Source organism: Ostreococcus lucimarinus, chromosome 14, assembly GCF_000092065.1.
Source record: "Ostreococcus lucimarinus CCE9901 chromosome 14, complete sequence".
Taxonomy (NCBI): domain Eukaryota; kingdom Viridiplantae; phylum Chlorophyta; class Mamiellophyceae; order Mamiellales; family Bathycoccaceae; genus Ostreococcus; species Ostreococcus sp. 'lucimarinus'.
Genome location: NC_009368.1, coordinates 77,168 through 90,553, shown reverse-complemented (window position 1 = coordinate 90,553; position 13,386 = coordinate 77,168). Strand labels below are relative to the sequence as shown.

Sequence of the window (13,386 nt, the reverse complement as noted above, 5' to 3'; positions counted from 1 at the left end):
TGACGCGGCGATGCGTTGGATTGTGGTGTAGCCCTACCGGGACGCGGCGGCGTCGACGCGTTACAAGGGTACTTTAATGGGGCTACTTTAATGGCGCCGCTGCGCGTCTTGGAGACGCGCTTCGAGCGCTTTGCGCGCGTCGAGGACGGTGGTGACGTGCGTCTTTTGCTGCGCGGATTCCTTGGCGAGCGTCGCGACGCCGTCGTTCGGTCGCGGCGTCGGTTGCGGCGCCGGCGTCGGTTGCGGCGTCGGTTGCGGCGACACTTGGCTCTGCGCGCTCACCACCGGGGCGACACCGCCCGAAATGGCGCAATCGTTGTCGTAACACTGAAGATTTTGTAAATCAGCGGTCGTCGGCGCCGCTGGAGCGACGATGTTGAAGTGTCTCGGTCCCCCTTCCATGGTGACGGAGAGCTCGCCCGTCGTGGCCAAGCCGACGAGGTGCGCGGAACCGTCGAGGTGGCGATTGTAGAACGAATCCTTCACCGCGCCCGTGCTTGGGTCGATGATTTTAGTTTTGAAGCTCGAACGCTCGATGGCGGCGACGCACACTTCGTAGTGATGACCAAACATGAAGAATTCCTCATTCGCCGGCATCGGAAAGTTTTTGACGCGTGCGTCGTTTGCTTGGTCTTCGTTCTCAACGACGATGCGCGCGGATTCGTGCGCTTGGGCGTCGAGAAGATCGAACGTCTGTTCGCCAAATTTCAACTCATACTCTGATCCGCCTGGGTTGAACACAAACGCCGGCTTCGCGCACAGCTTGCTTCCATCTTTGCACGTGTGCGGAGCGTTTAGGTGCGCTTGCACGTGTTGTTGCGTACACCAACCGTGTTTCTCTTGTTCGGTCAACGCGGTCACGTCGCGGACGCGAACAGCCAAGAGAAACGAATCGCTCACTACCGTATTCGTCTTGAGTCGCAAATACGGCGTCACCGTGCGCCTGACCGAACCATCCTTTCGCGGCGTGTTCGCCAAGCCAATGGTAAATTCTGGTTCAACTCTAATTTGGCCGTAATCCGGTCGCAGTGAAACCGGGTCGACGGCGAAACTGCCGTCGGAGCACACGAAATCAACGACGGATATAGCCAAGTCTTCTTCGGTGCGTGTGCTCGCGTCGCCATCGAAGTTGCCGTACTGATTCTTGATGTGATATCCCGTGATGCACGCTTTCGGATTTTGGCACTGATACTTGATGGAAGACGCGCTCGCGACATCGCGACCACACCGCGTGTGTGCGGAGCCGTCCTTGGACATGGCGATGACAAAATCATTTTCCTTGCGAATCCAAACCGACCGCGAGTTTTCACCGAATTCCATCGTGCACTCGTTGTCGGTGTCCGTCGACGAAAAGTCAATCGTACCGTGCGTCGGGAACATTTCATAGGATCCTGAAGACAAATCCGTCGACTTCGCGCCGTTGTCGCACACGCCCTTCATCGCGAGCAACTTATTATTACGTGTCAAAAGCGTCGCGCCCGTCATGCATTGATTTTGCACGTCGCAAGCGTAAAATGCGCCAGATTCCGCGGTCGGGTCACTGGTTTGGAAATCCGGTTCGAGACCGACCGGACGCCTACGGAAAACGTCCAAATCGAAGTAACGAGCGTTAAGCTGCGCTTGCGCCGCCGCAAGCTCAGCTCGCGTCTGATCCAATTGTTCCTGAGTCGCTTGCGCTTGCGCGGCGGCGGCGGTGGCGTTCTGAAGCTGCGCCGTGAGATTGGAAATTTGGTCATTGACCGCGCTGATGCTCAAGGCGTTTTCATCGACGGTGACGGTTTGGGCGGTGGGATAGTTGCCGTTGCTATCGGCGGGATATTTACCGTTCCCGGTGGGGTAGTTGCCGTCGATGGTCTCGTCTCTGGGATAACCGTCGCCGTCGCCGTCGCCGTCCTCGTCGCCGTCCTCGTCGCTGTCGCTGTCGCTGTCGCCGTCGCCGTCCTCGTCGTTGTCGTAGTGCTCGTCGAGCGCCATCTCCGTGACGTCGTCCTGCAGCTCCTCCGATGAATTCTCGAGGTTAGACATTCTTGTCGACAAGCCTTCGATTTGCTCAGTAATCGCCGATTTGAAGTCTTCGTTACTCTGTTCCAGGTTATCGAGTTTGTCATCCAATAACTGAATGAGTTCGACGTTGGACAGCTTGTTGATCTCATGATCTTCTTCTTCTTCTTCGGCTGCTTCGTTGGCCTCGTCTTCTTCGTCACTCCCTGTCTCCGTCTCCGTCGCCGTCCCCGGCACAACCTGATTGCCACTACCAGCGTCTTCTTGTTCTTCTTGTTCTTGTTCGCCATCCGCCAGCAAATCTTCGACCAACTCCTCGTCCTCGTCCTCGTCGTCTTCTTGCTCGTCGGCGGAGTCAGGATCGTTCGTTTCGGATTCACCCATGTTGGCCACCTCACTCTGGCCCACTTGCGCCGAGTACGCGTTACGACCGTCATACGACATGTGTTGCATCGTCAGATCCTTGATCATCGATACGCGCGTCGCCGTCTTTTCTTCGATGCGTTCGATGCGTTCGTTCGCCGCCTGTACAAACTTCTCGGCCTCGGCTCGCGCGGCGTCTCTCGCTTGTTCCGAGCCTTCGGCCTCGGCTGCAGCCTTAATCTTTCCTACGCGCTTGACCACGGAAGAACTGATTTCAGTGATGAGCTCATCGGATTCGTCCTCGACTTGCCGAATTTTTTCTTCACCCTTGGCTCGCACGGCGGCGTCTCCGCGGGACAGACTCTCCACCGACGTCTCAGCGCCCACGCCCATACGCGCCTCGGCCACGTGAGCACGGCGTCCTTTCGTGGTGCTTCTGCGCGCGTGTTCGCGTCGTTCGCGTCGACGCGACGCGCGCCGCTTCGGCGCCCGTTCGTCTTCGCCCAAGCTCGCCTTGGCTCGCGCCGCTTGCTTCGCCTCCCATCGCTCGATCGCATTCTCCACCATCGTCTTCGCGTCTTCCGGCTTCTCCTTCGCGAGCGTCATCAAAACCTCATTCACCTTTTCTTCGCGTTCCGCCTTCATCCTTCGCTCGTTCGCCGCGCGTTTACGATTCGCCCGCGCGCGCGCCTGTCGTCGTCTCGCCACCATCTGCGCCCGATTCGCCGCGAATCGCTCCCCCAAGCTCGCACCGCTCGCCGTCATCGTCGCCTTCGACCCCGAACCCGCCGTCATCGCGTACGCCGCGACGCTCGCGAGCGCCGCGCATCCGCCCAGCGCCAGCGCCGTCGTCCGCGTCCTTCCCCGTCCCTCGCGTCCCTCTCTCGCGCCTTTCGACGCGTCCGCCGCGCCGATCGCCGCGTCGTCATCGCGAAGTCCGCGCTCGACGTCTTCGCCTCGCGCCAGCAGCGGCGCGCGCTCACCGCGCGCCATCTTCTCGCCGCGGTCGTCGAAGGGTGTTGACGCGTTCGGTCGTCGATCGCGCGTCCGCGTCGCTCGCGCGTCGCGTCTCGTCCCGCGCGCGTCGCGCGTCGCGCGTTCGCGTCGGCGTCCCTCGCGTTCGCGCGTCGCGCGCGTCGCCGTTCGCGTCGAGTCGCGCTCTGCGGCGTCTCGAGCGCCGCGAGACGGCGTCGCGCGCGCGTCGCGCGGGCATGCAGTCGTGACCTAAGACATCCTTACAACCCTCGCGTCGCGCGTCGCCGCGATCGTCGCGCGTCCGCGCCGCCGTCATCGCGCGACCGCTCCGCCGTCGCGTCGTCCCCGATCGCGCCGTCGCGTCGTCGCCGATCGCGCGTTTACGAGATGCGTCCGTCGTCTCGATCGCGCGTCTCCCGTCCGCGCGTCTCTCCCGTCCGACGTCGCGCGCCGCGCGCGCCCCGTCGCGCGCGCGCGATCCGCGTAGCGTAAACGCGCTACTCCGCCGTCGTCTTCGCGCGCGCTCAGCTGCTCAGGATGATGTTGTTGATCGGGATGAAGATGAGCTTGACGAAGAATCCCACGAATCCCATGATGACGAACCCCGTCGCCGTTCGCGCGGCGATCTTCCAGAACTCGCGCGCGTCGGGCTTGGCGCACTTCTTCACCAGCCGCGCGCTGTCGCGCGCGAAGTCGCGCACGGGCTTGACGGCGATGTCGGCGACTTCCATGACGCGTCGCGGTCTGGCGTCACACGGCGCGTCGTCACACAAATGGCGCGCGCGTGCGACGCGTGCGCGGGCACGGGCGCGACGTGCGCGAGCGATGGGTTCGCGGCGTGCGCGGCGTGTCGCGGCGTCGGGACGCGCGACGACGCGACGCGTCGCGATGATTGCTTCGCGATGACGGACGACGACGACGGGACGCGCGACGTCGCCGCCGCGCTCGCGAATCTCCCGCTCGTCGACGCGCGCGGACGCGCGGTGAATCTCTCGAGCGGGTCCGAGGCGACGCGACCGCTGCTCGTCGCGTGCTTCACGAGGGACGACTGCGGGGCGTGTCGCGCGTTCGCGCCGCGCGTCGTCGCGCTCGCGGCGGCGCGGCGCGACGCGTGCGACGTCGTCTTGATCGCGTGCGACGCGAACAACGGGTACGAGTGCGTGGACAGAGCGGTGGAAGCGAGCGGGACGCGGGACGAGACGCTGCGAGCGGCGGAGGCGCGGGAGGGGGACGCGTCGTACTCGCGCGCGCGCGAGACGAATTTCATCTTGAGAGCGCTCGGCGCGACGACGCTGCCGACGGTGGCGGTCGTGCATCGCGGCTCGGGGCGCGTGGTGACGACGTGGGGGCGAATGGCGATGTACGCGAGGGGTGAGAGCGCCGTCGAGGCGTGGCGACGCGGTGAGAGCGGGTTGAATCCGTTCGAAGGGGCGGCGCGCGGCGCCGCGCGGGCGCTCGCGAGCTGCGCGCGCGGGACGTGATTTAGACGCGGACGGCGCGCGCGACGCGGGTCGGCGCGCGGCGAAGTGTAACGTAGATTATAGATGTGCGCGCGCGCGCGCGCGCGCGAACGCGCGTCGTCGCGTCGCGTCGCGTCGTTCGCGGCGCGTCGGCGTCCCGAGCCGCGCACCGCGCCTCGCGCGATGTCGCGCGACGCGCGCGCGCGCCGCGAACCCGGTCGTCGCGCGCGCGAAACCTACGCCCGCGACGACGTCGCGTGCGGCAGCGCCGAGTGCGCGCGTCACCGCGCGCTCAACCTCGCGCGCGGCTGCGCCGCCGCGCTCGCGAGCGCCGACGACGGCGCGCGGTGCTACGTCGTCCCGGACGCCGCCGCCTGGCGCGCGCACGGAGACGTTTTCAGCGATCCGCGGTGCGCGCGCGACGTGATCGCGCTGCGATCGACGCGCGTCGGGCGCGGTGGGCGGCGCGCGCGCGGGACGGCGCGCGGCGGGACGGCGCGCGGCGGCGCCTTCGTCTTCGACGACGAACACTGCGCGGAGATCGCGCGCGCGACGTCGGGCGACGGCGCGTTCGCGTCGAGGGAAGTGGCGGTGGCGGCGTATTACGCGGAGAAGGTCGGAGGGAAGTTTCCGGTGGTGGTGGCGTCGGACGCGCTCGCGGGACGCGCGAACGCGAACGCGAACGCGAACGCGAACGTCGAGGTGCTGAGCGTCGAGGCGTTCATCGACGCGTACTGCGACGGAGAGGGTCGAGAAATCGCGCGCGAGGCGTACGAGGCGGCGGTGGCGGCGGACGGGGCGGACGCGGAGGACGCGGGCGGGAACGCGGGAGCGGGGACGTCGTACGACGCGCACCGGAGCGAGGGAGAAATCGCCGAGGGCGCGGCGGCGGGGACGATCGTCCTCGGCGCGCTTCGAGTGCAACGGTTAGGCGCGGTGTGCGAAGGGTTCGTCGATGGGGTGCTCATACCGTCGAAACACGCGATGAATCGAGCGATTCATGGGGACTCGGTGGCGGTGGAGATTTGTCCCGAGGACGAGTGGCGCGCGGCGACGGCGACGTCGGTGACGCTCGAAGACGGCGACCAGACGACGACGACGTCAAAGGTTCGCACGGGACGAGTCGTGGGCATCACGCATCGCGCCACGCTGGACGTCGTGGCGTGTTTGGATGTCGTGGATGAGGAAGACTTGAAGAGCGACGCGCGCGGCGAACGAAACGGCGCGCTCTGCGTGCCGATGGATTCAAAAATCGTCAAAGTGAAACTCTTGACACGCCGCGCGCGGGACTTGGTCGGTCAGCGCTTCATCGTGCGCATCGATCGCTGGCTGGCGAATCAGCGCTACCCGAGCGGACACTTGGTGAAAATTCTCGGTGGCGTGGGAGAGGTCGACGGCGAGATGGCGGCGCTGTTGGCGCGTTACGACATTCCCGCGGAGCCGTTTGGCGCGCGTGCGCTCGCGGAGCTCCCGCGCGAAGGCGCCGATTGGATGGTGCCCAAAGAAGAAATCGAGAAAAGGAGAGACTTGCGCCATCACAGAGCGTGTTCAATAGATCCCCCGGGATGTACCGACGTCGACGACGCGCTGAGCGTGCACGTCTCAGCCGATCGCGTCGAAATCGGCGTTCACATCGCGGACGTGTCGTACTTCGTGCGCCCCGGAACGTTGCTCGATCACGAGGCACAAATGCGTGGAACGACGGTGTATTTGGTCGATCGCCGTTTGGACATGCTTCCGAGCTTATTGAGCGAAAATTTGGCGTCGCTGTTGGAACGACGCGATCGCCTCGCGGTGAGTTGCGTTTGGACGCTCGATAGGAATCTCGACGTCGTCGACGTTTGGCTCGGTCGCACGGTGATCCATTCGAGACATCAAATGACGTATTACCAAGCCCAAGCGATTCACGACGGACAACCGCTGCCGCACGGTGACTCGAGCGATACGTTTGACGCCGTAGAGCGCGAACTCGTTCGCGGGGATTTGCAAACGCTCGTGGCGTTTGCGAACAAGACGAACGCCATTCGGCTCGCGCACGGCGCTGTAGAGCTCGAGAGCGCCGAGTTGAGATTTGAAACCGACGCACAAACGAAGACACCGACGGAGGTTTTACAAAAAGATGAAGTGCCGATGATGCGCGTCGTCGCCGAGTTGATGATTTTGGCGAATAGCGCGGCGGCGCGAACGACGCACCGCGCATTTCCATCCCGCGCGCTTCTTCGGCGCCACGCGCCACCTCGCGAAGGTGGTTTTGAAGAGCTCACAAAACTTGCTGCGGCGAAAGGCATCGAGCTCGACGGTTCGAGCGGTGAGGCGTTGAACGCGTCGTTGGCGCGCGTCGCCGCGACGTCCGAGCCAGAGGTGACGACCCTGTTCAGAGGATTGGCCACGCGCGCGATGTCAGAGGCGCAATACATCAGTTCTGGGTCCATTTCCGGTGCCGATGGTGGGTTCGGGCATTACGGTCTCGCGTTGACGTATTACACGCATTTCACGTCTCCTATTCGTCGATATGCGGATGTTGTCGTGCATCGTCAGCTCATCGCCGCCGTGGATGTCGCCGAGGCGGAGAAGAGAGCGACGGAGCGTGATCTGGACTCTCTGGCGCAACACTTGAACGAGCGCAATCGTGCGTCAAAACACGCGCAATCACGGTGTGGAGAAATCTATCTTTTGTGGCTTTTGCGCGAAAAGCCGATGATTGAGCCCGCCGTGGTGCACGAGATTCGCGACGACGGCGTCATGGTGTTCCTGCCGGCGTTTCACATGAAGGCCCCGATCAGGCTCGTCGATGACGCGGGGAACGCCATCGAAGAACTCAAAGAAAGCACGTTTGAGACGCGAGATCCTGACGACAAAGACGCGAAACAGTGGCTTCAAGCGACGCCCGTCGTCGGCGTCGCCGGCGAAACGTTGCGGCGCTCGACGAGCGTCGAGGGTGATTCCTTGAATGTCGTGCGTTCGAGCGACGACACCGTCGTGCGCTCTTACGCACTTCTCCAGAAGGTATGGGTTCAAATGTCGTGCACGCAGACGCGCACGCACGGACCAAAGCTGGAATTGCGACTGCTCGACGCCGGCGCGCACGCCGGAGCGAGAGACGCCCGAATCGCGCGCGAGCGCGAACCTCGCGCCTTCAAACCTACCACATTGTCCACCGCGGTGAAGCAAGTCATCGCAGACATCGGCTCCTTTCCCGTGGACGCCGATGCAGACGAAAACGACGATCGACGACACGCGGTTGAAAACCTCAACGTTCCCGCGAAGTCGGCTTCGGGACGATCGCGTCTCGCGCCCCCGCTCGCCCGACTCACCCTGAACGACGACATCCGCGCGACGCCCGCGCTCGGCGTGATCACCGTGGACGAAGGCCCCGACGAAACCCTCCGAGTCGAGCGCGTGCACGCGAAACGTCGCGCGTTCGACGCGCGCCGCGCCGCCGCCGCTCGCGCCTGGGCGCGTCTCCACGCCACGCGCGCGCTCGGCGACGCCGGTCGCGCGCGACACCGCAAACGCGCGCGCCGCGTCGCCGCCGCTTTAGACGCTCTAGACTAGTCAAAATAGCTTTAGTTCAACTTCAGAGCGCGCCACCGCGCGCTTCTCGCACCGATCGATCGACGAACTTTCTTCGCGAGCGTCCAGCCGTCGCGTTCTGACTCCACCTCGGCGTCACTTTTCGCCGCGCGCGACGAGTCGCGCCGCGATGCCTCCCGGACGCAAGCGCGCGTCCGCGCACGTCTTCACCAGCGAAGACGCCGAGCACGAGCGCGCGGATGAGGCGAAATACACGACGTATTATTGCAAATTCTGCGGCCAACACGTCATGACCTCAACCTGCGACGACCTCTCCGCGCTGCCGCGACGACGCACGGACGGCGCGCTGATGCTCGACCTCGCGAAGCACCCCACGCGAATCCTCGCCGCGCTCGACGCCGAAGTCGTCGCGGTGCGAGGGAGAGACGGGACGTACGAGAAGAGACAGAGGGCGCGGTGCGGGACGACGCCGGTGGGATACCGGGACGCGTCTCGCGGCGCGAACGCGAGAGCGGACGAAAAGGGAGTGTTTTACATACATAAAGGCGCGCTGAGCGCGTTCGATTACGAAAAAGATCACGGCGCGAGCGCGGGAGAGGGAATCGGGGACGACGCGCCGCCGCCGCCGTGCATCATAGCCGGCGCGGGCGGGGCGACGCAAATCGATTTAGAAATTTCGCAACGCGCGGCGACGCACGCGGTGACGAAGATTAGCGCGTCGTGCGTCTTCGTCGACGTCATCGGACCCGCGCACGCGTGCGACGGGGAATTAGTGGAGTTTTTGGCGCGGGTTTTAGGGTTGAGATTGGCGCAGATGAGCTTGTTACGCGGGCACAAGCAGACGTCGCGCACGCTGTTGGCCAAAGGGACGAGTCCGCGAGCCGCGCACGCGGCGTTGCGGAGCGCGTTGGAGGGCGAGCGCGTGCGCGCGTCCAAGATCGCAAAGGGCATGACTTGACGCGCGTCGCCCATGGTTGTATCATTACGTTAGTCGGTGCTGTAGTCCGCTCGCTTCGCTTCGCTTCGCCTCGCCGCCGCGTCTCGAATGCGTCCCGAACGCGCGCGCATCTTGAAGGCGTTCCGCACTCGTGCGCGCGCGCAGCGCGATTGCGGGCCGCGAAACGCCGCGCGCGAGCGACAAAGACAAAAGTGTACGTCACCGCGCGCGCGTAGACGCCTCCAGGCGCGCGCAGACGCCGCGCGACGGTCGAACGCGCGTGCGAATTTGAAATCCAGCGCACAGCTCGTCGTCATTTTCGTCGCGCGCGTCGCGCCGAGCGATGTCGAGCGCGAAAAAGCTCATCGACAAGGTGCTACGAGGAGCTACCGACGCGTCGGTGAGCGCGAGCGGGTCGGATGAGGATGATTTCGTGCGCGCGGTGCCGGCGTGGGGGTCGCCGCACCGGGACGAACCGTCGAGCGCGTACATACGGCGCGCGCGGGGATTCGCGGAGCGCATGCGGCGAGAGGTGAGCGGGGACGCGCGGAGCGAGGATATGTATATTAGCGAGCGCGATTCGCGCGCGGGTAAGGGCGAGGATCGGCCGAAGGGGGAGAATTTGAACGCGCGGTTCGGCGCGGCGAACGCGAGCGACGATTCCGACGGCGATTTCATGGAGGAGCTGCGAAGGAACGTGCGAGGCAGCCAAGCCACAGGAGGCACGTCTACGCGAAGACGTACACGCCCGTCGTCATCGTCGAGAGGTTTGGTCGCTGATCGACGACGCGAGATACCGGCGCCGCAGAGCTCTTTGGGTGAGATGTTACGTCGCGAGCGGGACGCGCATCTGCGCACGAGGAAAAAGTATGAAGAGCTCGGCGTGCACGCGACGGCTGTGTTGCGACAGCGCGATGAAACTCGCGAAGCGCTCGAAGCGTCGACCACGCGTGAACGCACGGCGAATGCGCGCGTAGATGAGCTCACGCGTCGGCTCGATGAAGAGCGCGCAACGAGCGAAACGCGACTGGAAGACGTGCGACGATCTTCGGCGGAGTGGCGAGAGGCGCAAATCGCGGAGGTGAACGCCTTGCGCGAAGCAGCGGAGACGAGGATGCGCGAAGCCAACGAAGCGGCGTCACGCGTGGAAGAGCGCGTCGCTGCGAGAGTGGCAAATTGCGAAAAGCGTCTGAGTGAAGCTGAGCGCGACGCCGCCCAACGCGCGAGGGATGCCATCGGGCGATTCGGCGCGCTCGCGTCGTCGACTGAGGTACGAGCGACGCGTGAGGCGAACGCGTTGAAGACGCGCATAGAAACATTAGAAGAAGAACTTGCGACGGTAAATCGCGAGCGCTCGAACGCCACGCACGCGGCGACAATGGCAAAACGGGACATGGACGAAGCCATGGGACAGTTTGAATCGTTTCGAGCAGAGCTCGCAAGCGCTCGCGACGTCATTCACGCCCGTGATGAAGCTCTGGCGACGACTCGAAGGGAATTGCGGGCCATCGAGAGCGCGCGTGATGATGCGCGGGCAAACCTGAATAGACTCGAAATCACAAACCGCGACTTGGAGATGAAGGTGTCGTCTTTGGAAGAGGTCCTGGGCGACGTCGGCGGGCACAAGCGAAGCGTCATGATTTTGCGCGCGCGCGTGACGCATCTCACGGCAGAAATTCAAAGCGCGAAGGAACTCGCGGCAGACGCGAAGGCGAGGTTTATAAATGAACTGGGCGCGCTCAAGGCGCAGTGTGCGCAGGATATGCAAAGTGCCTTGCATCGCACCGAGCAACATTACAAGAGTCGATTGCACGCGTCAAGCGAAGGTGTCGTCGCCGAGTTGCGACGTGAAGTCGTCGATCTCGAGGGCGAAATCGCAAAATTGAAGCGTACGCACGCGCGTGAGTTGGAAGATGCATTGGCATCTGAGCGACAGGCCGTCGCAAGCGCGTCCGAGTCATCCATACGGTCGTCTACGCAGCGCACGATTGAGGCTGAAAAAGCCAAAGCCGTGGCTGAATTGAGCGCGCGGGAGGCGCGCGAGCGTTTGGAGTCGTCCGTGAAGGACCGAGAAGCGATGGAGGCGGCGCTCGTCGCCGCAAACGAACACATCGCTGCACTCAAAGCTGAGCGCGCGACGTACGAAGAAAAGTTTCAGCGACTAAAGGGCGAGCTCGAAGAATCCGAAGCCAACGTGCGAGACCTCGGGGCATTGCTCAGCGTTCGCAAGACTTCTCTCGCGGGAGAAGAAGAGGAGGCGTTGTCTCAAAACGAGTCGAATACGATGCAATCGCTCCAAAAACAACTCGAAGAGTCAAAAGCGGAAGGGTTAGCTGCGGTGAAGCGCGCACAGGACATGGCACAGCTCGAAATCGACGCGCTGAAGCGCGGCCTGGAAATGTCTGCGCATCGCGCTTCGAGCGAAAACCAAGGGCGCATCGCCGCGCTCGAAAAGGATCTTGCCGAGGCGCTTGAGGGCAGAAATATCGCGCGCGAAGAGGCAGAGGATCTGCGTGCGCAGCTCAATCGATATGAAGCGTTAACCAAGCTCCAAGACGACGCCATGTCGGCTTCAAAGTCTCAAGTCAAAACTTTGTCCCAACGTTTGCGTTCGCTCGAGTCGTCCATGTCTGGATCGCCGATGCCTGGATCAGCTTCGCCCGCGGCTTCGCCGAGTCGAAGCTTTTTCCTAACCCCGGGAACATTCACGCCCGGCTCACCGGTATCGCGACCGGCGCCGACGCCGATCACGGCGATCCGCTCTCCGCGCTCTCCGCCCGCTTCTTCAAATCGCTCGATTGACGGCATCTCGCCGATCAAGCGTTCTTCCCCTCTGTTCAAAGGCTTGGACGGTGAGTAATAATTAATAGTGTGTAAAGAGATCAGAATTAAACTGTGCTACGTAATGATGTACAATTCTCACGTCTCCATCGCGCTCGCTTCCGTAGCCGCTCTCGCCTCGGCTTCCTTCTTGCCTTCTCCGCCGCAGTGCGCATCGACGTCGTCGACCGGCGTCGCCGGGTAATACGAGAAGTGTAACTCGCCGACATCGTCCCCGGTCACCTTAGTCCACCCATTCGCACCGACGTGGTACACACTGACAGTACCACCAGAAAATGCGTCGCGAAACGTGGCGTGATAAATCGCGCGTCGTCCGAGTTCGCACGCTTCCTCAACCGTCAAGTCCCACTTGTATCCTTGATCCAACACCCCGTATGCAAACAACGACCCCGAACCGACGCTAAACCGCTGCCCCTTCAACCGTGTGCCCTCGCTATCGACGTAATACAGCCCAGGCCCGTTCAAATCCCACCCAGCCACCATCGTCCCCATGGACAATCCCTTGCCCTTGTAACTGTACAGCGTGTTCGCCAACAGCTTGCTCGCCGCGCGCACCGTGATTCGCTTCCCATTTTCCAACTCGTGCAACCGGCACTGAATCCCGAGGTTTCGCTGCCAAAACTGACAATCTGCCGCCCCCCCGGCCATGGTCCCGAGCAAGAACGGATTAATCTCGATCACCTTTTTCACCGTCTGCGAAGAAATGTACGGTCCTTGCGACGCGCGAGAGTCCACCGCGACGACGATACCGTGCTCAAAAATAAACGCCAGCGTCGTCGTCCCGTGGTTCGGTTTGACGTAATTGATCACCTCTCGCTGGAATCCTTCAAACTGCGCGCGCAAATCGTCCACCGTCATCGTCAGTCGTCCATTTTCACTCTTCGCGAGCGCCGCGACCTAACCAAACCGTTGCTCTCCCGATCGCCAGCGCTCACTCGTCGTGCGCGTCGCGTTCGCGTCGCTCACGCACGTCTTCCACCGCAGGGGCTTTAAAGTTACACTCGTGCATGTTTCCATCGATCGCGTCGAGGCTGTGAACGCGTTAAAACGCGGCGTCAGTCGTCGATCGCGCGTTGACGCGATCTGAAACGAACCTTTCGTCGACGTGTTTCGACGCCATCGAGCCGCGCGCGGTGGCGTCGAGGAAGCTGAAATCTAAAGTCGGCCCGTTCATCGTTTGTGCGCGCGCGGGTGGATCGCGGGCGCGTGCGTCGCCGTCGTGCAAGCGGTGAAGTGCGGGGGGCGAGGCGAGCGCGGCGGCGACGTCGCGGCGGC

At 63.3% G+C, this 13,386-nt stretch overlaps 6 protein-coding genes across 6 annotated transcripts; 3 read left to right on the top strand and 3 right to left on the bottom strand.

The window, feature by feature from the left end:
- Window positions 1–65: 65 nt before the first annotated feature.
- On the bottom strand, window positions 66–3,520 carry OSTLU_25467 (predicted protein). The gene has a single exon (XM_001421166.1). The coding sequence runs from the start codon at window positions 3,355–3,357 to the stop codon at window positions 88–90; it is 3,270 nt and encodes a 1,089-aa protein (XP_001421203.1). The 5' UTR covers window positions 3,358–3,520; the 3' UTR covers window positions 66–87.
- A 343-nt stretch (window positions 3,521–3,863) lies between these two features.
- Window positions 3,864–4,070, bottom strand: OSTLU_27333 (predicted protein; the record flags this gene model as incomplete). Its single annotated transcript, XM_001421165.1, has 1 exon — window positions 3,864–4,070. The coding sequence occupies one exon, from the start codon at window positions 4,068–4,070 to the stop codon at window positions 3,864–3,866; it is 207 nt and encodes a 68-aa protein (XP_001421202.1).
- Window positions 4,071–5,627: 1,557 nt separating this feature from the next.
- Window positions 5,628–7,631, top strand: OSTLU_10027 (predicted protein; the record flags this gene model as incomplete). The annotated part of the gene is made up of 1 exon (XM_001421346.1): window positions 5,628–7,631. A coding segment is annotated over one exon (2,004 nt), but the record flags the coding sequence as incomplete, so codon positions are not given.
- An 871-nt stretch (window positions 7,632–8,502) lies between these two features.
- On the top strand, window positions 8,503–9,291 carry OSTLU_93660 (predicted protein; the record flags this gene model as incomplete). The annotated part of the gene is made up of 1 exon (XM_001421345.1): window positions 8,503–9,291. The coding sequence occupies one exon, from the start codon at window positions 8,503–8,505 to the stop codon at window positions 9,289–9,291; it is 789 nt and encodes a 262-aa protein (XP_001421382.1).
- An 802-nt stretch (window positions 9,292–10,093) lies between these two features.
- OSTLU_27331 (predicted protein) lies at window positions 10,094–12,130 on the top strand (the record flags this gene model as incomplete). Its single annotated transcript, XM_001421344.1, has 1 exon — window positions 10,094–12,130. One exon carries the CDS (start codon window positions 10,094–10,096, stop codon window positions 12,128–12,130), a length of 2,037 nt encoding a protein of 678 aa, XP_001421381.1.
- Window positions 12,131–12,189: 59 nt separating this feature from the next.
- Window positions 12,190–13,285, bottom strand: OSTLU_27330 (predicted protein; the record flags this gene model as incomplete). The annotated part of the gene is made up of 3 exons (XM_001421164.1): window positions 12,190–12,942; window positions 13,082–13,142; window positions 13,206–13,285. The coding sequence occupies 3 exons, from the start codon at window positions 13,283–13,285 to the stop codon at window positions 12,190–12,192; spliced, it is 894 nt and encodes a 297-aa protein (XP_001421201.1).
- Between the last annotated feature and the right edge of the window lie 101 nt (window positions 13,286–13,386).